This window comes from Vipera ursinii (assembly GCF_947247035.1).
Source record: "Vipera ursinii genome assembly, chromosome: 10".
Lineage (NCBI taxonomy): Eukaryota > Metazoa > Chordata > Lepidosauria > Squamata > Viperidae > Vipera > Vipera ursinii.
In genome coordinates this window covers 1,281,152-1,306,418 of record NC_139520.1, presented here as the reverse complement: position 1 = coordinate 1,306,418, position 25,267 = coordinate 1,281,152, and the positions used below count along the sequence as shown (strand labels likewise).

The 25,267-nt window shown below is 44.0% G+C and overlaps 1 protein-coding gene across 1 annotated transcript in view; it reads right to left on the bottom strand.

Moving 5' to 3' along the window:
- The window catches only part of HYDIN (HYDIN axonemal central pair apparatus protein), a 358,209-nt gene that overhangs the window by 312,015 nt on the left and 20,927 nt on the right, over positions 1–25,267 (bottom strand). Inside the window, exons 4-8 of the mRNA XM_083370240.1 lie at positions 22,621–22,740; positions 20,345–20,479; positions 19,305–19,504; positions 11,900–12,024; positions 9,875–10,076 (exon numbers count right to left, since the gene is read on the bottom strand). Coding sequence (XP_083226366.1) covers positions 9,875–10,076; positions 11,900–12,024; positions 19,305–19,504; positions 20,345–20,479; positions 22,621–22,740 — 782 coding nt within the window. The remainder of the gene's footprint in view (positions 1–9,874; positions 10,077–11,899; positions 12,025–19,304; positions 19,505–20,344; positions 20,480–22,620; positions 22,741–25,267) is intronic.

The window sequence follows — 25,267 nt, the reverse complement described above, 5'->3', positions numbered from 1 at the left end:
TTGTAAAATGGAGCTAGACTCCAGCTCTGCAATCTCAATTATCTCGTACGAGACTTTTAAACATGTTTGCGACCGAAGTAAGCAGTGGGTCAAATTGAGGCCCTCCAGTATTATTTTAACTGACTTCCAAAACGCCCAAGTAAAAATCAAGGGGGAGGCTACCCTTTCCGTACGGTTTAAAAGGTTTCAGGGGCACTTGGATATCATTGTAGTCGAAGGTCGTAGGACCAGCTTAGTTGGGTTGGACTGGTTTGAGGCATTGGGCATTGTAATTTCAGGCATCCATAGAACTGTTGTGACTCAGGGCCAGCCTGTGGGTCCGACAGCCGGGTCCGATGTATCGGAGGACTCAGATGAGGGGGAGGAGGGAGACGAACCGGCTGATGATGGTTTGGAGGCTTTGCAGAGTCCTCAGCCGGGGACCTCTTCTCAGCTGCGTGAGCCCGAGAGTGCGGAGGATGATGACCCACAGCTGGCCCTGTTCAAGGACGCCCGACGCAGGAGGCAGTCGAGCAGGAACAAACAAAGAAAGGCTATGGGACTCCTCGGGAGGAGGCACAGGGAGACCACGCCCTGAGCTCTCTATAAAAGGAGTGTTTGGGGAGGGGCTGGTTGCTGAAAGCAACTTTTCCGCTTGAGAAGACAAGCTCTTGTGTTTTTGTTAACTGCGTAATTAAATCTTGGCAGATGCCTTTTAGCCTTGGAAGCTCTCCAGTCTCTTCTTCCTAAATAGGGGTTTGCCTTTACAAGGCCAGAAGAGGGCTGGTTCAGAACAAGAACACAGGGAAACAACATCAAATCTGTCTGCAAAGAGTTTGCAGACGTTTTCGATGATAAGCTTGGAAGGCCCCCCCATTTCATTTAAATAAAACCCCAGTGTCTTACCCATTAGAATTAAACCTAGGAGAGTTCCCTTCGCACTCAAACATAAAATCGAAAGAGAACTAGACAAATTAGTTGAACAGGGGGTCCTGCAGCCGGGACTGGGAGACCCCAATTGTCACCCCCCTCAAAGCTAACGGGGAAATCCGTATCTGCGTGGATTATAAGTGCACCCTAAATAAGGCCCTCAACCAGCACGCTTACCTGGTCCGCACGGTCAGCCACGTTCTCGCTTCCCTCCAAAGTGGCACCATCTTTGCTAAACTAGACCTCGCGCAGGCGTATCAGCAGCTGCCTGTTACTATGGATACAGCAGCAGCCCAAACAATTGTAACTCATAGGGGAGCCTTCAGAGTCAACCGCCTGCAATTTGGCGTAAGCGTGGCACCTGGGATTTAAAGGCATCCAAGGTGTATGCCCTTATTTTGATGATGTCCTCATTGCAGGGGAAACAGAGGAAGTGCTAGCAGACAGACTTAGGGGAGTTTTAAATAGGCTTCGTGCTGCAGGTCTCAAGCTAAAAAAGGACAAATGCAGTATAGGGGTTGCATCTACAGAATTTTTGGGGTTCAGAATCGATGCCAGTGGATTTCACCCCGCAGAATCAAAAGTGAAGGCAATTAAGATGGCCCCCACTCCCAAAAACAAAGCTGAACTGCAAGCTTTTCTGGGTTATTAAATTTCTACCATTCTTTCGTACCTCACAAAGCTGCCATAGCTGAACCCTTACATAGGATTCTTGATAAAAAAAGCCACTTGGAAATGGACCAATGTCCATGAAAAAAGCTTCCAGGACCTTAAGGCCCTATTATCTAACAAATCTAACAAAGGAGCTAGCTTTGGTGGCCAGGGTTAGATAAGGGTTAGATAAGGCAGTAGAAGAGCAGGTATATGGATGCTACACTTGTCACAGGTCCAGACCTGAGATGCCGCAAGCGCCTGTCCACAAATGGGAGGTAACACACACACCCTGGTCCAGGGTACACATAGCTTTTGATGTCAACATGGCGGACGTGCGGGTGGTCGTGTGAGGCTGAGCTCTGCAGGTCCGAGAAGATAGGCGTCTTAGGAGCCCCTCAGGGTTTTTTCCTTTATGCCCTGGGTTGGGGGAAGTGTAGCGGCGATGATTTCGGCAGTTGGTTAAATCTTCTGCTAACTTCGCCGGCGTTCCGCTGGGCTGTCGGTTTGTTACCTGCCGAGCTGGTTGTTGCGGAGTTTCCTGCTATGTCGGGCGGTCCTCTCGGCTTCTTCGGCGGCGTTTGGAGTTCCCGGCGGCCGGCGGTGGCGGTGTTTCGGCGGCGACGGAGCTGTTTGCGAGCTGCTTTGGCCCATTCTTTTTGGTCGGTCTGCCTCTGCTTTTGCCTGTATTGACGACGCTTTTGGTCCACCTTAATGGCGACGACGACGGTGGCGGTGGCGGCATTGTTTCCGGGCCGTTTTCGGGCCACTTTACCATCGACCGCTGTGGTCTGGCCTGTTTCTGCCGGACCATTTGTCCCGCTACCGCCTGGGCCTTTTTGGCCCGCTTTCCATCGGCAGTGGCGGTGGCTCTCCCCGGATTGTTTGCAGCTTCGGTGGTGTTCCGGTGGTAACGGTGATGGCGGTGGCGTCCATAGCGGCGCAGCGGCAGCGGCTCCAATGACTCAGCGGTGGTGTTATGGCCGGTTTGCCTGTTCCCCGGTTTGTTCTGCATGTCCCAGATGGGTTGGCACCCCCATTGTTCCTGGTGGTCCCGAAGGTTCCTGGGTTAGCCGGTTGACCCCGGTGGAGCCCAGTGGAGCCTTGTAGACCCGGGTCATTCTGAAGGACCCTGGAAGACCGGCGCTCTCCAACACACTCGTTCTGATCTGGTTGGTGTTTCTGGATTTCGAGGGGGCTCCGGGGAACTTAATGGACTCGGGGGAGTCAATCTTTGTCGACCACAGTCTGGAAGGCCCTAATAATTATAGAACTGAGGGCCCATGGAGTGGTGGTCAGTTACAACCTCCAGGAATTGCGGAGCAACGCGGGACTTGGCCGTTAGCAGACTTGACTATGATGGTTTGTTATCTGGTTTTATTTCTGCCTTTACAATCGACTGTGCATTGCCCTTTACACAATATCCCCAAAGGATTCAGAGAACTCTGGGTATTAGCCATCGTGAGAGGGTGGCTTGAACTTCCATCTGCTGCCCCTAGAGGTGAGAGCTCTATGGGGCATGCTATACCCAGAGCGGTTGTTCCAGACTACCATCCCCCTGAGAACTGGCTTTGCGGCCGTCGTGAGAGGACGGTGGTGGGCCTGCCCGGGGGGTTTACCCAGCTGAGTGGCAGCGGCTGGACGGAGGCCTGGGACACCTATCTACCCTCTGAACAGATCCTCCTCACGGACTATTATCTATGGACTGCCTGCGATCCGGACTGCTTCTTATGCCTTCCTTTAAATATTCTTCCACGGACTTGTTCGCCCTCAGGGGTGCTCCCCCTTCCTGGGTGCAACCCGCCTTTCTAGCCGATTATAACCTCGAGGAAGGGCCCATTTATTGGGACTCTGAGAGTTGGCTGGGCACGGGTAGGGGCCTTCGACGTAGACCTAACAAGAGGCCCCTGATTATTTTTTTAGGGGGTTAGGGAGGCGGGAGGGTTCTTTTGGTTGTTTGGACAAGGGGGGCGATCCAACAACCTCTGTTCAGGCCAGTGCCGATGTAGATCGCAGGGGGGAGGAGTGGGGGTCGGTTGCCTCTGGGGCTTCAGGGCTGGTCGTGGGGTTACCTATTCCCACGACATCAGGGAATGGCAGCAGATGTAGGAGCAGAGGGCCGTATCGATCCCAGGGAAGGCCTCTCCGCTGCTTACAAGCGGTGGGGCACTCCAACCCTCTGGCTCTGCCCCAAGGTCCCGGGAGTGAGGGTGTGCAGCCTCCCGAGCTCCGGCTGGTGTACTTGAATGCCAGGTCTGTCGCGAATAAGGCTCCTCTCGTCCGCGACTTGGTCGAGGGTGAGCAGGCGGACCTGGCTTGCATCACGGAGACTTGGTTGGGCCCAGAGGGCGGGATTCCTCTGGTTGACCTTTGCCCACCAGGTTTCCGGGTGCTGCACCGGCCTCGGGCTCAGGGTAGGGGTGGGGATGTGGCTGTTGTTTTGAGGGAGACCTTGTGTCCGCGGGAGGCCACCGTTCCCCAGATAGTCGGGTGTGAGTCTCTCTTTCTGAGATGCGGCCCTGGTGCGCAGTTGGGCTTGCTGCTGGTGTACCTTTTGCCTAGTCACGCAGCAGCAGCCCTGCCTGAGCTGCTCGATGTCCTCTCTGGGCTGGTGATTGAGTTCCCGAAACTTATAGTTTTGGGGGACTTCAATCTACCATCGCTGGGAGGATCATCTGAGTTGGCTCGGGAGTTCATGGCTTCCATGACGGCCATGGACCTGACGCAAGTAATTTTGGGACCGACTCATGAGGGAGGCCACACCCTTGACTTAGTTTTCTTATCTGGACGGTGGTTAGATGATCTTGGTGGGGGCTCTCCAATTATTATGCCCCTGTCATGGACCGATCATCATCTCCTGCGGCTGGTCTTCCATTTTGCCACCCCCCGCCGTGGGTGTATGGAACCAATTAAATGGTACCGCCCCAGACGCTTAATGGATCCCCAGAGGTTCCAGGCGGCGCTGGGGTCCCCACCTGCCTCCCTTGCTCACAGCTCGGCAGATGCCTTAGTGGAAGCCTGGGAAAGGACGGCCACTGAGGCTCTTGACCGAGTTGTACCCCTGCGGCCCCTGACCCGGTGCAGATCCCGTCGAGCTCCATGGTTCTCTGCGGAGCTCCGGGAGATGAAGCGTCGGAGACGGGGCCTAGAGAGCGGTTGGAGATCCAGCCGATCCGAATCCGACCGATTGCGACTAAGAGCCCACATTAGGTCTTATCTCGCTGCGATAAGGGAGGCGAGGTCTAACCACTTCGCCACCCTTATCGCGTCCGCAGATAATCGCCCGGCCGCCCTGTTCAGGGTGACTCGCTCCCTCCTAAATCAGGAGGTGAGGGAGGACCCCTTGCAGGGTCGTGCCGAGGAGTTTAACCAGCATCTGTCGGACAAAATCGCTCGGATTCGGACCGGTCTGGACTCTGACTGGGCAGAGTCTGGCGATCAGGACACGGGCAGTCTTGTCGATACCACCTGGGATGAGTTTGATTCTGTGACTCCGGAGGAAGTGGACAGGATCATGGGGAGGCTGAGTACCACCACATGTTTATTGGACCCGTGCCCTTCCTGGCTGGTTTATGCAGCCCGGGAGAGGACACGCAGCTGGTTCCAGGCAGTTATATCGGCTTCTTTGAACGAGGGTAGCTTCCCCGCCGTCTTGAAAGAGGCAGTGGAGAGGCCCCTCCTCAAGAAGCCTGCCTTGGACCCAGCTGTATTGAATAACTTCCGTCCTGTCTCCAACCTTCGCTTTCTTGCGAAGGTTGTTGAGAGTGTGGTGGCACATCAGCTCCCTCTGGTCCTGGATGAAGCGGATTATCTAGACCCGTACCAATCGGGTTTCAGGCCCGGGCACAGCACAGAGACGGCATTGGTCGCGCTGGTGAATGATCTCTGGAGGGCTCGGGACAGGGGACATTCCTCTGTTCTAGTCCTATTAGACCTCTCAGCGGCTTTCGATACCATCGACCATGGTATCTTGCTGCGGCGTCTCAGGGGACTGGGAGTGGGAGGCATGGTCTTACAGTGGTTCTCCTCCTATCTCCAGGGACGTTCGCAGTCGGTGTTGGCAGGGGGGCAGAGGTCGACCGCGAGGTCTCTCGTTTGTGGAGTTCCTCAGGGGTCGGTCCTCTCGCCTCTCCTGTTCAACATCTACATGAAACCGCTGGGTGAGATCATTCGTGGTTTTGGAGTTGGGTATCATCAGTATGCTGATGATACCCAACTTTTCCTTTCGACCCCAAACCACCCCAGTGATGCCCTCAACGTGATGTCCCGTTGCCTGGAGGCGGTTCGGGTCTGGATGGGGAGGAACAGACTTCAACTCAACCCCGACAAGACTGAGTGGCTTTGCATACCTTCATCCCGGGTTTATTCGGATATTCCACCTCTTGCTATGGGGGGTGAACTATTACCCCCCGTAGATAGGGCTCGCAACTTGGGAGTCCTCCTAGATTCACAGCTCACCTTGGAAGACCATATAGGAGCTGTGACTAGGGGGGCTTTTGCCCAGGTTCGCCTGGTGCGCCAGTTGCGGCCCTATCTTAGCCGGGATGATTTATGCATGGTCACTCATGCACTCGTGGCCTCTCGTCTGGACTACTGCAATGCTCTCTACATGGGGCTGCCCTTGAGGACCACCTGGAAGCTCCAACTGGTACAGAATGCAGCCGCGAGAGTTGTGTTGGGAGTCTCCCGATACTCCCACGTTACACCTTTGCTCCGTGAGCTACATTGGTTACCAGTTGCCTTCCGGGTGAGATTCAAGGTACTAGTAATGGTGTTCAAAGCTCTCCATGGCACGGGGCCGGAGTACCTCAGGGAACATCTGCTGCCGGCATCAAGCTCCCTGCGCCCTGTGCGTTCCCACAGAGAGGGCCTCCTCAGGGTGCCACCGATCAGAGAATGTCAATTGGTGGCCCCCAGGGGGAGATCCTTCTCTGTGGGCGCTCCGGAGCTGTGGAATCAGTTACCGGTAGAGCTCCGGATGGCGCCCGACCTTCGCTCCTTTTGTCGCGATCTCAAGACGTTTTTGTTTGTACAAGCCGGCCTAGCCTGATGGGGATTGGTAGGGTTTTTTATTTTTTGTATTCTTAATTTTATCTTTGGGGTTTTATAATTGTATATCAATTGTTTTAAACTTGGGCAATCATTTAATTTCTTTTTAATGTTTGTATTTTGTATTCTACTTTTGCCCTGTGAACCGCCCTGAGTCCTCAGGGAGAAGGGCGGTATAGAAATATTATTAAATTAAATTAAATTAAATAGACTACGCTGGTCCATTCCAAGGACAGCTTTTCCTAATAGTAGTAGATAGCCACTCAAAGTGGCTGGAGGTGGTGCCAGTCCCAAACATGACCACGAACAGAACAATCCAAGTGCTAAGGAGACTTTTTGCCACACATGGGCTTCCTGACGTTTTGGTATCAGATAATGGGGCTCAATTTACCGCTGCTGATTTTCAGGCTTTCCTGAGAGCAAACATGATTAGACACGCCACATCCGTGCCCTTCCACCCGTCTAATGGGCAAGCAGAAAGGAGGGTGAGAACAACCAAGGACGCACTCAGGTGCATCATCGTTGGCAACTGGCACCACAGGTTAGCAGACTTCTTATTGTGTTAACACTCCACACCATGTACTGCTACTGGAAAGAGTCCTGCGGAACTCCGTTGGGGCAGACAACTTATCACCAAATTGGACAGACTCCACCCCGACAGAGTAGCTGCTCAACCCAAACCCCCAAGGGGACTCCAACCTGGTGACTTGGTTTGGGCCAGGAACTACAGTCCGGGACACTTATGGATTCCAGGGGTGGTGGTTGACAAAACCGGGCCCCTATCTTACTTAGCAGGGGTGGAGGGGGGTCGACAGTTTAGACGGCATATAGACCAGATACGAAAAAGAATCCCAGAACAGTCACAAAGCGACCTCGGGGAAAATGGCCCCTCACCGAGTGTTCAAGCTGGCACACAAGCTAGCTCACATATTCCCTACCAGCACCACCAACAAACAATTGAGTTCGAGTCTGAGGAGGACCACAATGACACAGAACTGCATCAGGAGACTCTTGATCAATCGGATCAGCAACCCTTCACTGACTAAGGAATACATTTTTGTGCACAGTAATCTATTTATTCTCTCATCTAAGTTGTTTATGAACATATTGAAGAGTACTGGGCTTAAGATAGAACCTTGTGGTACCCCACTGGTTACTTCTGTCCATGTAGATGTAGTACCATTAAGGACTACTCATTGAGTGCGGTTTGTCAGCCAGTTAAAAATCCATCTGGTGATGATGCTGTCTTTCCCACATTTTTCTAGCTTAACAAGACATAGGCTGTGGTCTACTTTGTTAAATGCCTTGCTGAAGTTCGCAGATCTGTTTTTTGATTATTTTTTCTATTATCTTCCTAGGAATTTATGTCAGGCTGACTGGTCTGTAGTTTCTTGAGTCTGTTTTTTCCCCTTTTTTGAAAATGGGAACCACATCAGCTAATTTCCAATCTTCTGGTGTTTCCAGTGATCCAAGATTTTTGAAAGATGATACAATGCTTCTGAGAAAACATCTGCCAGCCCCTTCAGAACTCTGGGACATAATCCATCAGGTCAGGCAGGTGTTCTTTTACCATTTTCTTATTTTAATTTTTTATTTCTTCTCTGTTTTTTACAGTTATGTTTTTTGGTAGGTTGGGCTATGCTTTCTTTTTGTGTGAAGATTGATGCAAAGAATGAGTTAAGCAGCTCTGCTTTCTCTCTACTGCCATCTTCTCTCTTTATTGGACCGACTGTTTCCTTGATATTTTTTGTTATTTATATGTTGAAAGAAACTTTTTTTATTATTATCTTTGACTTTTGTTGCAAGTCTTTGTTCATTCTGAGCCTTTGCCTTCCTGACTTCATCTTTGCAGACTCAGGCTATCTGCTGATATTCTGTTTTAGTTATGTGTCCATCTTTCCATTTTTTTGTACTTATCCTTTTTGTCTTTCAGTTTATCAGAGAGATCTTTGTGCAACCATGCTGGTTTCTTCTTGGATGTTTTTTTTAGTGGCATTGTGTTGGACTAGGCTTTTATTATTGTATTTTTCAGTGTTTCTCACGTTTCCTGAGTTGTTTTCCCCTTTAGGATTTTTATCCATGAATTTTTTTTGAGTTTCCAGAAACAGCAGAAATTATATCCAGAAGGCTAAAACTCAAAATGAGCTAAGGTTTCTGAGGGATACCAAAAACAGCAAAAATGTGCTCTTTCAATATTAGAAATAAGAGTAAAAATCAAAGAATTCAAGAACGAAGTGGTAAATTGCTAATCAATAAGGGTGAGAAAGCAGGACTTTTAAACTTGTATTTTGTATCTATCTTTCCATGCCCCACTGAATGCTTGAAAGATGATTTATTCCCCAGAGCTCTTAAAAGGGAGGACAAGGACCTTTAGAGAATAGAAGCTTTACTGAGGGACATTCAAACTCAAAATCAGGAGGAATTAAGCAGTGGAACAGCCTGCCTCGTGGGGTTATGGATGTTTTGTCACTCAAGGTTTTCAAACAAAGGTTGGCAGTAATTTTTTCTAAGGTTATGAGAATTCCTGCCCTAAACAAGATGTTGGTCTAGAAGGCCACTAAAGTCTCTTCCATCTCTATGATTTTATGATTCTATGATAAACAATCTATCTTTATTACAATCCCAGACCATACTTAACTAATTTAAACAAATTCAAGACTCCATGGGCAGGTAGATTATATTAAAGGAACTAGCAGAAGTGATTAGAGAATCATTCTTTGTAATCTTTCAGCGCTCTTTTCCCTTGCATAAAAACATCTGCTTAGGATGCTGCCCTCATCAAACCAACCATCAGCTCCTAAGTGTGGAACCAAAAAAATGTAAACCTTTAAACAATGATGTGATGCCTTTGAAAAAGTCTTTCTGGTTCTTTTTCTCCTTGTGCTTGCAAAGGATTATTCTCTAGTGATGTTTTAGGATATAAAGACAAAAATGTCTAGATCTCTATAAAATGAAGTACATTTTTGTCATAACGTATTTTTAAGTCTAGTATTCAGCCATTATTATCTGCAGGAAAAGACAAGACTGCTTCTTAATAAAGAACATTTTCAATAAGCAGGCTGAGAAGAGTGTTGAAATGAATATGATGAAATAAAATAAGGAGAAATATAGAATTCTGCAAATGGATAAAACCATGAAACACAAAAAATATAGTATAAACTGCTATGTGTTGCAAAATCTGCAACAAATTTAATAAATAGATTACTGTGCACAAAAATGTATTCCTGGCCCATTACTCAAAAATAAGATATAATACCAAACTTACGTCTGTTTTTTCTCTTCATCCTTTTCTTGTGTTGCAAACGCTTTCCACTGAAAATGTGCAATGATATCACTGCGATTGTGTATGACCACAGACCTCTGGTTTGCTAAAGTAACGTAAGTCTTCTCAATTGTCAAGGAGTTCTTATCCAGTCTCACATTGACATCTGTAGCAGCTCCATACAAACTGACATGAATGTCTTCTCCTTGGAAAGTCAGAAAATTGTTAAGAATCAATTAAGTTAAGTCTGTCTTTTATAAAAAGCATTTAATTTCACAAAACATGATTTTATTTTACAGTAATTCAAGCAAAGAACCATATCCTTTAAGTTAATTTGTTAGCACAACCAAACTTGTGAACCCTTTTGAATGTTCAGTATTTCTGCACAAATATGACCAAAAACATTCACACACACATCCAAAAATAGACAGCGAATTCATTAAATAAGTCAAAAACATTATGCTTGTGTAAGTAAATGAACCTCTAGGATTATCGGTTCATTTGAAGGGGAAATTAGTGTCAGTTGTTTTAATCAATGGGGTGATAATCAGGTGTGAGTGTGGATGGTTCTGCTTTATTTAAAAAACAGCATTCTGAATATGGATTATCAAAGTTTGATCTTCACACAACACAGGATGTGGCAATATTGCCTTGGTGGAGCCTTGGTGGAGCAGTGGGCTAATGCCTCCTTAAGTAACACCAGTTGCCTGCAATTAGTGCAGGTTCGCATCCCACCAGGCTCAAGGTTGACTCAGCCTTCCATCCTTCCGAGGTAGGTAAAATGAGGACCCAGATTGTTGGGGGCAATTAAGCTGACTTTGTAATAATGCCGTTTGGGGGGTGTATGAAAGCCCTAATAAGCAGGCATATACATAGAATGAAGGCTACTGCTAAGCTTGTAAGCCGCCCTGAGTCTTCGGAGAAGGGCGGGATATAAATGGAATTAAAATAAATAAAATAAATAAATATGTCATTGATCAAACAAAGCAAATTTTTGAGATTTTTGAAAAGCAATTGTTGATGCTCATGAAACTTGAAAAGACCACCAAACTATTTCCAAAATGGAAATCCACATCCACATCAAGAAGATTATATACCAGTGGAGCCAGAATCCCCAACCAAGAGCAAACAAGAGCAAAGTGTGCAATGCTCACAACTGTGTCACGTATCGTGATGTATCATGTTTTTTGCCTTTGTGGAGCTGGGGTAGGCATGGCCTGCGTGTGATGCAGCTAGGCTGCTGGTCACCATTTTGACACCCCTGCTCTGGGAGAAACCCTAAGGAGTTCAAGATCTCTCATGAGGTGAAGAAATGGCGTGCAGATAGTCCTCAACTTACAACCACAATTGAGCCCAGCATTTTCATTGTGAAGTAAGTCATGCCCCATTTTACAATCTTTCTTGCCCTGATTGTTAGGTGAATCACTGCAGTTGTTAAGTTAGTAATACGGTTAAGTGAATCTGGCTCATTGATTGACTTTGCTTGTCAGAAAGTTGCAAAAGGAGATTACATGAGCCCAAGACACTTGTGACCATCATAAATATGAATCAATTGCCAAGTGTTTGAATTTTGATCACATGACCACAGGAATGCTGCAACAGTTGTAAGTGTGAAAAATAGCCATAAGTCACTTTTTCCAGTGCCGTTGTTAACCTTGAATGGTCACTAAACAAAATGGTTGTAAGTCAAGGACTACCTGTAGTCTGAGTTTCCTGGAGGGAAGGGATGCATTCCAAAACAATAAGAAGCAGCTCAGTGCAGGTATTTTGTGTGAGAGGAAGAGGGTGAAGACAACTGCTCCCTAACAGTTCTCAGAGTAGGTGGTAGAGTTTCTCTCATTGGGAGTGGCTTATCTACAGTGTCATCAGCCGCAAGAAAAATCTAATCCAGCAATGCAAGACAATTGCAGAACATTTTAGTATTATGCATTAAAAAAGGAAGAGTTGTAGGATGCACTGCTAAGATCAAAGGCTCTGAAATCTCAGGATTCCATAAATGAAAAAAAATCTTGATTTCCCTGTTCTCACCTGTATCATAATGTATAACAAGGTCTTTACAGTGGTTGCCACTTTTTTCTGGATAAAAGTCAATAGTGAATTGTGTGGTTTCATTTACTCCAAGAGTCCCAATGGAGGGTTTGACAGAAAATGGTCTGTAATTCAAAGAGGAAACATCCCTTATTACTGCCAGGTTTACCTGATTAAATTATACATCAAACAAACGGTGGCTAAAAGTGAAATCAACAGTAGATGAGTCCTACAAGAACTTTACAAGTTCCTCATCTTCTCACAATGAGATAAGGGTTTCATTCAGACTGAGGCACAAACCTCACGTCTCCCCACCTCAACCACAGCATTCTTCCCTGTTTTATTTCCATTTACTTTTACACAGCAGTCCCCAAAGATACAGACCAGGATGCAAGTTTTTTCCCTATCTATTTGCTACTATAATTCTGTTTGTCTCTGTATAGCTATTAAGTGTGCAAAACACTGCACTGTAAGACCAACCATTTTCAAACAAGGTACCTCACATGGGTTAATGTAGAATATGTCCAAAATCCAGGACCCAGGATTCCCGTAGAATTAAAATTTGTCAAATTTTACAAAATATTTTACAGCAGAAACATAAAGCATTTTATCACATACACAATACAAATGTCATAAGACATTTCTTGTGCTCATGTCTGACTGTGCTACACAGTTCAACATGGGTAATTTTCAAGGCAGATACATCTCTGTATGTATCCCAACTCTTCCAGTGAGGATAGCACACTGTAAGTTCTGTTACTGTTGAAGGTATAAATGCTTCTGTGCTGCAGCCTGGAGATCTTGCCATAGCCCTCTGGGAGCTTCATTTTTCATTACAATTTCATTATATTTTACATTCCATTGCAATCCAAACTGGCCAAAGAGATATCATGCATTCATGCTCATGCCTGTCCATCAGAACAGGACATTCAGCTGAATCTATTCTTCAGCTCACCTGCAGATTATTTCCTTTGGCTATCTCAAACAAGGTAGCAAAGGAGGGACACTCTCTCAAAAGAGACCCACATAGTTCTTTCATGTGAACTATGAGACGCTGGGTTGTCATTTTGCTTGCAAAGGAATGCTTCAAGTTTGCTCAGCTTGGGGATAAAGGGGCCTGGAAGAAATATTTCTCCATTACTTGCCCTAACTCCCTGATATATCTGGCTAGCCCCTATTTTAGCCAGCTTTTGGAAGAGGCTTAAACTATGGTTTTTCAATTAAGTCCAACCATACTTCATTTCCTAGCTGATCAGCAGTGAGCTATTTTAAAGCTTACTGTGTTTAAAGGAATTTATTTTGGTGTTTATGGTTTGTATTATTATGATTTGATTCATGAATCACCTAGGGTATAAATCATGGCAAGAAAAATAAATTGAAACATAAATAATAAACATTGAGGATGAATTGGAAGTCAATTTTGTAGAACACAAAAATAAAATTCTAAATGATGAAGACAGAAATGAATTGAAAGTAATAGAATAAAATTTAATAGAAATAAATAGAAAATTGTTCAGGGTTTTTAGTATTGTTTTAATATTTATTTTACTTATTAAATTTATATGTCATCCTTCTCAATCTAACGTGATGTCAATGCTGTGACAATGGATGTTGTCGTTCTGACAACTGAGAATCAACAGCCATTTTTACTTTTGCTTCTAACGTGCCTTTTCTCTTCTTTTAGAGTTCAGATGTAGAAGGGGGGATGGGCTAAATGCCTGAGGGTTTAGTTAGCCATAACAATGTAGAAGTGTGGGAACTCAAGGACATTGTCTGATAAGGTTTTGGCAGGCCCTGATTGGATCTCCATCGATTTTCAGCATAATTTCAGTTGTTCAGAGCTGCTGGGAAGCGCTACATGCTGTAAGTTTTGGAAGGGCTGCACCAAAAAAGGAGCTAGAGCCCTGATTGGTTTGCATTGTATTTGAACTGCATTTGGGGCCCTGATTGGATCTCCATCGCTTTTCAGCAGAATTTCAGTTGTTCAGAGCTGCTGGGAAGCGCTACATGCTGTAAGTTTTGGAAGGGCTGCACCAAAAAAGGAGCTAGAGCCCTGATTGGTTTGCATTGTATTTGAACTGCATTTGGGGCCCTGATTGGATCTCCATCGCTTTTCAGCAGAATTTCAGTTGTTCAGATCTGCTGGGAAGTGCTACATGCTGCAAGTTTTGGAAGGGGCTGCACCAAAAAAGTAGTGGCCTGCGCGCCTAACAGCGCACGAATTATATAACTAAAACCCAAAAACAGCAGCAGTACATTCAGGGCAAGTGCATCTGAGATTTGTTGTAACTCAGCATGTCTGGCTTAGTTCAGTGCAACACTTATTTTGCAGCTGTCTTTCGCAGTACCCTTTTCAAATTTGGAAACTGTCCTATCTGTAAACAAATCACTCGTCTACAAAGACAGATTATTTATCTAGGGTCTGTAATCTTTGCTCTTCAGGCAGAAATTAGGTGTCCAGTTCAGCCCTTCTACCCTACTGAGCCTCCATGCTATCAGCCCCCTCTACCACAAAGATCCTGCAGGAGAAGGGCAGTGTGGACAACCGTGGGATCTGGCAGGGTGAGATCTGTGAACCATAAACCCAAAGCTTTCGCTGTGTCCCTGCACAACAGATACAGTGCCCTTTCTGACCTTAATAGGGACATTAAGGAGACAGGTAAAGGTATCTGTGATAATAACTCAAATAAGCAGGGGATCGTGGTCCAAGATGAAAAACTTGTTTTCGACAGGGAGAAGTGTGAATCGGGTATTACACACCAGTCATGCAAGAACAGAAAGGCATCCAAAAAGAGAAGCCACCTTCTGGTTGGTGATTCAATTATAAGGGATGTAAATTTAGGAAAGGACACAGAGGTTTTGAAAGAGGTCAGGTGTCTTCCAGGTGCTACTGCCAGTAGGGACAAGAAGCGTATTTCCAAAATAATCAAGAATGCCAGCAAGGACTGTGATGTGGAGGCTATTGTACATCTTGGCACTAATGATCTGTCCCAAAAAGATGTACTCTCTGTGCAGAATGACTTCAAGCTTGGGGCAGGAACTTAGCAGAATAGGCCGTAGGCTTACTTTTTCAGAGGTTTTACCAGTGTATAAGGAGCAAATTGGAAAAGGCCAGCGTATAGCAGAATTTAATATGTGGCTAAAGGAGTGGTGTAAAGGAGAAGGCTTTGGTTATATTAGTCATGATGTCTGTAGCTAGTCCAATGAAAAAATGTATAAAAGAGATGGTCTGCATCCATCCAAGAAAGGGACTGAGTTACTTAGCAATAAAATCACAGCTTTTTTGGAGGAACATTTAAACTAAATAATGGGGATAGTGAGTTAATTGATACAGAACATCACTTTCCCCGGCAATCTAAGAAAATAGGGGAAGGCAGGCACCACATAAGTTATGCAGCAAGTAAACACAGGGTCAGTCATAAAGGACTCAAATGTCTATACAGTAATGCACAGAGTATGAACAGTAAGCAGGGTGAACTAGAAATTCAGGTAAATGAGGGCAGATATGATATTGTTGCCATTACAGAAACATGGTGGGACAAAACCTACAAATGGAACACACAGCTAGAGGGATTTAAACTATTTAAAAGAAACAGACTAAACAAAAGAGGAGGTGGAGTTGCTCTCTATATAAGAAATAACTTTATCTCTACAGAAATAGAGCACAACAATGACGAAAACTGTAAACTTGAATGCATTTGGGTCAATATAAAAGGGGGGGAAATGACATTGCCATAGGTGTATACTATAGACCGCCCAACCAAGCAGAGGAAATAGATGAACTTTTTGCTAGTCAGCTAACTAAGGTATGTAAGAAGCACATCACAATAGTAATGGGGGACTTTAATTACCCTGATATCAACTGGGAGACAAATTCTGCACCAAGTGGAAGATCAAACAGATTCCTGTCAAACCTAGCAGACAACTTTCTCTCCCAAAAAGTAGAGAAGGGAACTAGGGGATTAGCCATATTGGATTTAATTCTCACAAACAGAGATGAAATGATAGAAGGTGTCAAAGACACAGGAACCTTGGGGGGAAGTAATCATGCAATATTGAAATTCAACATTCTGGAAGCACAAGCAATAGAACACAGCCAAACTAGAGTCTTGGACTTTAAAAGAGCTAATTTCAATAAACTTAGAGAGACCATGGGAAGAATTCCATGGATGAGAATCCTAAAGGGGAAAACAACTCAAGAAGCTTGGGAAATTTTGAAAAGTGAGATAATAAAGGCCCAGTCTAGTACAATACCAACAAAGAAGAAAAATAACAGCTCTCAAAAGAAACCAGCATGGCTGCATAAAGAACTCTCTGATAAATTGAAAGATAAAAAGGACAAGTATAAGAATTGGAAAGAGGGGCACATAACTAAGTCAGAATATCAGCAAATAGCCCGTGCCTGCAAAGATGAAGTGAGGAAAGCTAAGGCTCAAAATGAACTAAGGCTTGCGACCAAAGTCAAGAATAACAAAAAATGCTTCTTTCAACATATAAAAAACAAGAAAAAAATTAAGGAAATGATTGGTCCATTAGTGGGGGAAAGTGGCAAGAAGCTGACAAGCAATAGGGAGAAAGCAAAACTATTTAACTCGTTTTTTGCATCTGTCTTTACACAAAGGGAAAAAACAGTCCAACCTACCAAAACCAGTGCCATAAAAAACAGAATAGAAATGCAAGGCAAAAAAATGGTAAGTGAACACCTGTCCAGCCTAGACGAGTTCAAATCACCAGGACCAGATGGATTACACCCCAAAGTTCTCAAGGAACTGGCAGACGTGATCTCAGAACCACTGAGCTATATTTTCATAGATCCTGAAGCACTGGGGAACTACCAGAGGACTGGAAGAGAGCTGATGTAGTTCCCATATTCAAAAAAGGGAAAAAATAGATCCAGGAAACTACAGACCTATCAGCCTGACCTCAATACCTGGGAAGATTCTGGAAAAGGTAATCAAACAACGAATCAGCGAACACCTTGATGCAAACAAAGTCATCACTAAAAGTCAACATGGGTTTGTCAAACAAATCTTATTACATTCTTTGACCAAGTGACAAAATTAGTGGACCAGAGGAATGCTGTAGATATAATTTACTTGGACTTCAGTAAGGCATTTGATAAAGTAGATCACAACCTACTACTTGATAAGATAGAAAAATGTGGGTTAGATAGCATCACCACCAGATGGATTCGTAGCTGGCTGACAGGCTGTACTCAGTGTGTGGTCCTCAATGGAACTACATCTACATGGAAGGAAGTCTGTAGTGGGGTGCCCCAGGGCTCTGTTCTGGGCCCAGTGCTCTTCAATATCTTCATTAACGATTTGGATGAGGGGATAGTTGGGGAACTCATCAAATTTGCAGACGACACCAAGCTGGCAGGAATAGCCAATACTCCAGAAGACAGGCTTAAGATACAGAAGGATCTGGACAGACTCGAACACTGGGCGCTATCTAACAAAATGAAATTCAATGGTGAAAAAAGTAAGGTTCTACATTTAGGCAAGAAAAATCAAATGCACAGGTATAGTATAGGTGGTACCTTGCTCAATAGTAGTAACTGTGAGAGGGATCTCAGAGTCCTAGTAGACAATCACTTCAATATGAGCCAGCAGTGTGCTGCAGCTGCCAAAAAAAGCCAACACAGTGCTAGGCTGCATTAACAGAGGGATAGAATCAAGATCAAGTGAAGTACTAATACCACTTTACAATGCTTTGGTAAGGCCACACCTGGAATACTGCATCCAGTTTTGATCACCACGCTGTAAAAAAGATGTCGAGACTCTAGAAAGGGTACAGAGAAGAGCAACAAAGATGATTAGGGGGCTGGAGGCTAAAACATATGGGGAACGGTTGCTGGAATAGGGTATGTGTAGTTTAACGAAGAGAAGAGTGAGGGGTGACATGATAACAGTGTTCCAATATCTAAGGGGCTGTCACAAAGAAGAGGGAGTCTTATCTCCAAAGCACCTGAAGGCAGGACAAGAAGCAACGGATGGAAACTAGTCAAGGAGAGAAGCAACCTAGAACTAAGGAGAAACTTCCTGACAGTTAGAACAATTAACCAGTGGAACAACCTGCCTCCAGAGGTGGTGAATGCTCCAACACTGGAGGTTTTTAAGAAGAGACTGGACAGCCATTTGCCTGAAATGGTATAAGGTTTCCTGCCTGAGCAGGGGGTTGGACTAGATGACCTCCAAGGTCCCTTCCAACTTCTTCTTCTTCTTCTTCTTCTTATTCTTCTTCTTCTTCTTCTTCTTCTTCTTCTTATTATTATTATTATTATTATTATTATTATTATTATTAGTATTAGTATTAGTATTATTAGTATTAATTAGTATTATATTATTATTATTATTATTATTATTATTATTATTATTATTATTATTATTATTATTATTATTATATAAAGCCCACGTCTTGCATTAATTGGGGAATGTGGTTTATGACAGCATTTGTGGGGTGGGAATTGCAACTTGTTACTTTGTATCTGGGGGGAGGGAATCTCAGTTTTGGGTTCAACTATGTAAGTGCCAATACTTTATTTCCTAATAAAATGTTCTTAAAGGAAGAATTCTTGCCTTGAAGTTCTTTTAACTGTTTCATCTATCGTAACCGTGACACGTGACTCTGGGCGGCTTTAGGAAACAACTATATAAACAGTATATAAAGGAAATAGATTTGTAGCTCAGGATTGAAATGAGATCTCCTTGATACTCTCTAAGCTTGGTTGTTTTCTTGCAGAAATTTCATTACCCAAACTAGATAATATTATGACTGATGTTACCTAGTTTGGGTAACGAAATGTCTGCAAGAAAACAACCTAGCTTAGGGAGCACCAAAGACCCCTAACTGCCTTCTGACACTTGGTCTCTCCAGCTTCCTCCTCATTTCCTTAAGCCCGATTCCCTGCTCCAATCTTCCCTTGCCCCTTCCATTGAAAATGTACAATCACAAGAGAGGGTAGACCTTGGCTTTCAAAGAAGCATCATTCAGAGGCATATGAGAGGAGTTTAGTCTTCTCATGATGTCTCTTCCCCCTTTTCATTGCTATATTAGTGCTAAACCATTGCTTGCCTCATTTGGAAGCACAGGAGGGGGCTGACCCACTCAGGAGGGTGGCAAGGAAGGTGGCAAGGAAGGTGGCAAGGAAGAGCCACACTCACTTGAATCCATGGCCTGCTGGAATACGTGAGCAGAACCACTGTTTTGGAGGAGGCAAAGTGCTGCTGAAAGCCCCCAGGATTGGATAGAAGAGAGCATTTCCAGCTCAGGGTGGGCACTTTCCAACATAGCACAAAAGTGGTTTTCTGTAGCTGGTGAAAGTCTGCACTACAAATCTGTCAAGTCTCTGAAAGATAAAAGACTTATTACTGATCTTTTGGGAGAAAATTCGAGCCCTCACCTCTGGGTGGTAATCTGGTAGTAGGCCTCTCGGTTTCCAATGTTCCGAACAAGCAGGGTTTTCTGTGTATTGTACTTGACAGGACATGTGGAGAAATTCAGTTGGTCTGGGAAATCCAAAATGCCTCTGGCACCAATTGCTCGGATTGGGACAATGAATTTTTCTCTCTCAGTAATGCAAGTTAATTCATGGAAATAATCCTGAGTAGAAAGAAGAATGTGAAAAATGAGAACTCCCACCATGACCCTTACAGAGGAGTTCAGAGCCCTTGCAGATAGGTAGTCCTCGACTTATGACCACGCTTGGGAGCAGAATCCTGGTCATTGGACATGATGAGTTTCTCAAAAGGAGATGTGAAAAATTTATAGCGTACAAGGCAATGTATAAATTAGTGTTATGGGAAAAAACATGGTTGGCAAGCATAGGGAAGTACGGAAAATCTCCACACACTCATGGTAAGTTTGAAATATTCAGCAATCTTCTTGCAATACAGATATTCATTGTATATAGATAGAGTCAATACAAGTGCAAAGCCTACTATTGAGGCTGGCTTAATAACCCATGGCTCTATTCATACGTGTTAACTAAACCAAAACAATTATGCTAAGCAAGATGTGTCAAATCAGCTTCTGTCAGTCTTCTCTTGTAAAACTAATTCTCTGTCATCTTTTTTGAAGACAGCAGTGTCCAAAAAGGTACGGGGAAGTAAGACGAGGTGAAGGAAGCATTATTGTGATCCAAGATATGCCTCCTTTGTATATGCATTACTTTCATTATAACATTGCTTCCATCATCTTATCCTTCTCTCTCTCTCTCTCTCTCTCTCTCTCTCTCTCTCTCTCACACACACACACACACACACACACACACACACACATGTTGTGTTTCACAGATTTCTGTTTTCGTAATGCTAGGATTCATGCATTCAGTCTGCCAGTTCTGTAGTCATTATGACAGAGAGACCCTGGGGAAACAGAAGAAGGGGGTTGGTATATTCATAGAGAATGACTCTGTACAACAGTGTATCAGAAAAAGGTCACCTTGTTCTCCTCAGGAGTGAAGAGAATGCGGAATGTGGATGGCATGCCGGGTGCGACTTTGTTGCACACATCATTGGGGCTGATGACTCTGAAGTAAGGTGAACTCTCACAAACAACTTTCACCAGCCTTGGGATCTGCAGGAAATGGGGGGAATTAAGAGAGACATTCAGTGAAAGATTAAGTCAAGACCACAAGAAAATAGTGGGTTTTCTGTTTGGTAAATGGGGGGCTGGTGACAATTAAAGTATTTAGTTTAGTTTAGTTTATTTAGTTTTATTTAATTTGTATACCGCCCTTCTCCCTAGGGACTCAACCCCCCTATAAGTCAAGACATAGGAAGCAGGCATGTTGAGCAAGAAAAAATGCCCAGGGCAAATGGGAATAGAAGGACAGTCCTTTTTATTGTTACACTGTAATTCTATCATCCTGTTGCCACTGGATCAATTCTGGGATCTGTGTGGTGAGGACACCAAATAGAATTACATAGTCCACTCAATTTACAAGAGACTTACATTTAAGCAGAGCAAGCAGAGTCATGCACAACTAAACTAACTTGATAGCAGTGACATGATAGACAGTGACATGATAACAGTCTTCTGATATTTGAGAGGCTGCCAGAAAGAAGAATTTATTCTCCAAAGCACCAGAAAGCAGGACAAGAAGCAATGTATGGAAGTTAATCAAGGAGAGGAGCAACCTAGAACTAAGGAGAAATTTCCTGACAATGAGAACAATTAACCAGTGGAACAGCTTGTGGGTTGTGGGTGCTTCATCACTGGCAGCTTTTAAGAAGAGGCCGGACAGCCATTCATCTGAAATGGGATAGGGCTCTTGCTTGTGGAGTGGATTGGACTAGAAGACCTCCAAGGTCCCTTTTAACTATGTTATTCTGTTAACTCTACATGGTTTGTGTTGTTTTACACACCTAGTCTCAAGAAAACAAAACTGGAGACAAAGTGGCTGAAAAAAATCCAAGCTACATTACCAACAGAATACTGATTGCCTCAGTGACCTAGTCATGCTACTTCTTTCTGCTCAGCCAAACTGAAAGCCATGATGATTCTCTCTTTACAGAACCATAGAGCTGGAAAGAACCTAAGAGGTCATCAACTCCACTGCAAGATTAAGTACACCATCTCCTATCCAGCCTATTTGAAAATTTCCAGTGAAGGTAAAGAAGAGATACCTGCATGTAATCTTTCGGGATGAAAACTTATTCCTTGTACTTTTTATGATGATTGGAAGTCACTTCTTTAAATATTTCTTTTCCCTGTTTTTATTCTTTCCTGTTTTTTTCTTTCCTTTTTTTCTTGCACTTTCTTTTCTCTTTATTTTTATTTTCCTTTCTGTGTTTAGTTTGTATTGTCTTTTTTAAAAATTCAATAAGAATTTTTTAAAAATTTTTTAAAGATGTAATTGCCCTTCTACTGTTGAAACATGTTGGACTTGTATTAGTACACTAATACAAGTGCCCCAAACTTTTTGGCACCAGGGACCGGTTCCATGGAGAGAGGTTTTTCTGTGGACTGGATGGGGGGTGGTTTTGTGTGCTCTCTGCATCCCGCAGATGGGGCTTTGCTTGTTTGTGCAGACCAGTTGCTGGCATGCCATGGTCCAGTACTGGGTCACGGACTGGGGGTTGGGGACTCCTGCACCAGTACACCAAAGTCCTCCTCTTGAGTGCTGCCCTTGAGCAAATTTTCCCTAATCTGCACATATTTCTTTCATTTTTCCTAACAAGATGCATGATTTTACATTTCTCCTTGTTAAGTTTCATTTTATTTGTTTACTTCCAGCACTGTATTGGAGTTTTTAAAAACTTTTTTCCTTCTCAAGTATTAATTACCCACGCTAGCTTTGTATCATGTGCAGAATTGGTTTGCTGCATTTCCTCAACTCTCTCATCCAGAAACTAAATCTTTCTCTTGAAAGAACTTGTCAGCATTATCTTGCAACTTAGTTTCCTTCCAGATTTTGTAGTAACTTACTTTATATCAATAAAATGCAGTGCAAAATTATTCTGATGCTTGTTATTTTTCTCATCATTTTTTCTCATCTAAGCAAAGAATTGCACATGTTAAGATCATTTAATTTGTAATTATTTTGTCTTGTGATATATTTCTGGAAAATACATTCATCTCATCTGAAACTCTTTTAGGTTTCAAAGAATTATAAGAAGCTTACAACTGGAGATTTTCTTTGAAACCTCAAAGGTTTTCCTCCCATGACCCACTCTCCCCACAGACTTTATCCCATGTCTGCTGATGAAGGCTACCTTGTCATTGTTCCGCAGGATCAGTGGTACTTCGTAGAGCTCGCAGGGGGCATAGTTTTGAAAAACCACTTCTGATGGGAATGGTTGAAACAGAGTCCGGTCGAGATCAACTGAGGAGAACTGAAGATGCAGAGCAACAGATGGAAATGCTGGAGTTGCTTAGCGCAGTTACATTGCATCTATAACTGTTACAGCATCAGGTAAAGAGCAGCTAACATTGGCAATAAGATCAAATAGACCAAAACAGAACTTGACCGAAAAGTGAGGAGAGTTTAAAACTCAGCCACAGTCAACAATTCAGGTTACTCGCAGCTACCTTTGTAAGTGAAGCCACACCTGGGGACTCTCTCAGCTCTGGCCATGTGGGGGCCTGGCAAGTCTCTGGGGCTTTGAAGGGCTGTGGTCAAGGCAGATATACAGCCAGAAAGCTTTTTCCCACAGGAAAACTCTGACTGCTGGATAGCCCAGAACAGGGCTTTTCAATCTTTTCACCCATTGTACCACTTTTAGGATATGGCAATATCCATGTCATGGTTCCGATTAAAAAGGCACCTCAAAGAGTACTGCAAAGAGTACTTTTAGAGTACTTCTAAAAAGTCTATAATGAGCAGAAATGGAGCATCGACACTCATGGATGGATGTCAGAATCTGAATTCTCCTCCCCTTGACCCACCACATCATACAGAATTTCCCTCCCTTATTTACACGTCATGAATCACATTTACCAATTAATTTAACACACAAAGTTTCACTTCCCTTCTGAAGCGGCTATCCCTTATCTTGTCAAAACATCCGGTTGCATTCCACCCGCATTTTTGTGATTCAAAACCAAACAGTTAAAGCAAAAAGCTGCCTCTTATATTGTCAGTGCAAAAACATGTCAGTGTTTGCAGCATTGACATCCGGCCCCCCTTACAAAAAGAACAGATACTGTAATGTAAATAAAACACGTTAGGGGCTGGCTTTTGGTTTGTTGGGGTGTTTCTCATAAAACCTTTTGATAAGTCTGTCAGCTTTCACATCACTAGATTTCATCCAAATGGCTTCAGACAATGGGTATCCCTTCCATTGTACTAGGTACTGCAATTTTCCCTTAAAGATTCTAGAGTCAAGAATATGTTTCACTTCATAATGGGTCTGACCCACTACTACGAGGGGTCCAGATGCCTTCTTAGGGGGAGGCCTGAAAAGGTTTCAGTAAGCCACAATGGAACACCGGGTGAATTTTCCCAAACGTCTGGGGAGTTTCAATTCTACTAAGACCGGGTTGATGATTCTCACAATGGGAAAAGGCCCCAAGAATTTTGGTCCTGGTTTCTTGCTGGGTAATTTGAGGCGTAAATATTTAGTTGACAGATAAACTTTTTCCCCAACTTGGAATGTTTTTGGGAAGCCCTCTTTTCATCAGCCTGTTTTTCATAAGTCTCAGAAGTCTTTTTTAATGCCATTTTCATGTTTCTCCAAACCTCTTCCCACCCCCTCACCCAATGATCAAGTGTCAGGGAAGCAGAGGACACCTGAGGGTAGTCAGGCATTGGGCTGAACTCTTTTCCTGTGGCTACTCTGAAAGGCATGTATCCAGTATTGCTGTGAACAGAATTATTGTAGACCACCTCGGCAAAGGGGAGGAGGTCAGTCCAGTTTGTCTGTTGGTAGGAAACATAGCATCTGAGATATTGCTCCACCATTTTGTTAGCAGATTCTGCAGCCCCATTGGTAGCTGAAGAAAAGCGGATGATAAGCCTTGAGATGATCCAATTAATTTAAGGAAATTTCTCCAAAATTTCACTGTGAACTGCACTCCTGTATCTGAAATTATTTGCTTAGGGGCCTCCTGCAGTCGGTATATAGGTTTCAGGAACAATTTAGTCAGTCGTTGTGCAGATGGGAGTCCTTTACAGGCGATAAAATTAGCCTGCTTCGAAAACAGATCTATCACACAGTCCAGATGACAGTATTTCTTCTATTTTGGGTAGGTCTACAATAAAGCCCATAGCTATTTCTTCCCATGGTTGAGAAGGGTCTGCCACCGACTGCAGTAGCCGAGGGGTTTTCCTTGGAATTCTTTTCATGGTGGCACATACGGTACAACTCCTGACATAGTTTTCTACATAGTTTTAGCCCCAGCTATCAAAATTGCTGGTGGATGAGGTGGAGAGTCTTTAAATATCTGAAGTGTCCAGCCTGTTTTACATCATGGCTGTGTTTGAGAGCATTGAGATGGAGGACTTAGGGTAGATACAATTTCCACCCCTTGTATGCCAAACCATCCCTGCATGTTAGGGAGATTTGATTATCTTTGAACCATTGATTGGTAAGGAGCTCTCATTTTATCTTCTTCGCTCCCGGGTCATCAGGATTAGGGGTTCTGCAAGGTGTGAGTTGTGTCGCAGGTTGTGAACTGGGGATAATTGCCTCGTAGACCTCTTCGTGTTCACTTTTGTACTGTAGCACTTGGGAGAGCACATCAGCTAGGAAGTTTTTTCTTCCTGGTATGTACTTTAGAGTAAAATTAAAACGGTTAAAGTACTGTGCCCATCGCACTTGCTTTGGGGACAATTTGTGGGGACCTTTTAGTGTCTCTAAATTGTTGTGATCTGTCCATACTTCAAAAGGCACCTTGCTCCTTTCTAAATAGTGTCACCAG